This window comes from Fulmarus glacialis, unplaced genomic scaffold, assembly GCF_000690835.1.
Source record: "Fulmarus glacialis isolate BGI_N327 unplaced genomic scaffold, ASM69083v1 scaffold13415, whole genome shotgun sequence".
In the NCBI taxonomy this organism is placed as follows: Eukaryota; Metazoa; Chordata; class Aves; order Procellariiformes; family Procellariidae; genus Fulmarus; species Fulmarus glacialis.
This window is the reverse complement of record NW_009213703.1, coordinates 6,502-7,194: the sequence shown is the minus strand read 5'-3', so window position 1 is coordinate 7,194 and position 693 is coordinate 6,502. Positions and strand designations below refer to the sequence as shown.

General features: G+C 51.5%; 1 protein-coding gene across 1 annotated transcript in view; it reads left to right on the top strand.

Moving 5' to 3' along the window:
- The first annotated feature begins 375 nt into the window (after nucleotides 1–375).
- Nucleotides 376–693, top strand: part of NDUFAF2 (NADH dehydrogenase (ubiquinone) complex I, assembly factor 2) — a 3,780-nt gene continuing 3,462 nt past the window's right edge. Inside the window, exon 1 of the mRNA XM_009578283.1 lies at nucleotides 376–490. Within this exon, the coding sequence (XP_009576578.1) occupies nucleotides 376–490 (115 nt within the window). The remainder of the gene's footprint in view (nucleotides 491–693) is intronic.

Below are 693 nucleotides of genomic sequence, written 5' to 3'. Positions count from 1 at the left end.
TCCCCTTCCATAACCTCATGACATCTTTGTAGTTCTCCTGAGTTGCCTGCCCCTTCTTCCAAAGGTCATAAACTCTCCTTTTTTTTCCTGACTTCCAGCCAAAGCTCTCTGTTCAGCCAGGCCGGTCTTCGTCCCCGCCGGCTCATCTTTTGGCACATGGGGACGGCCTGCTCCTGCGCCTTTCAGATTTTTTTCTTGAAGAATGTCCAGACTGCCTGGACTCCTTTGCCCTTCAGGATGGCCTCCCAAGGGACTCTGTCAACCAGTCTCCTAAACAGGCCAAAGTCTGCCCTCCGGAAATCCAAGGTAGCAGTTCTGACGCCCCCCCGCCTTACTTCTCCAAGAATCAAAAACTCTTATCATTTTGTGATCGCTATGCCCAAGTTGGCCTCCAACCGTCACATCACCCACAAGTCCTTCTCTGTTCGCAAACAACAGGTCCAGTGGGGCGCTTTCCCTCGTTGGCTCCGTCACCAGCTGTGTCAGGAAGGTATCTTCCACACACTCCAGGAACGTCCTAGACTATTTCCTCTCTGCTGTACTGTATTTCCAGCAGACGTCTGTATCAAACAGTAAAGGGTTGGGTAGCAACGGAGCCTCAAAGTGAAATTGTAGCTGTGTGCAGGTGAGTTGGAAGAGCCTGTGGTGCCACGCAGGTTTACAGACTATTTGTCATGGGTAGAAAAGCCCAGC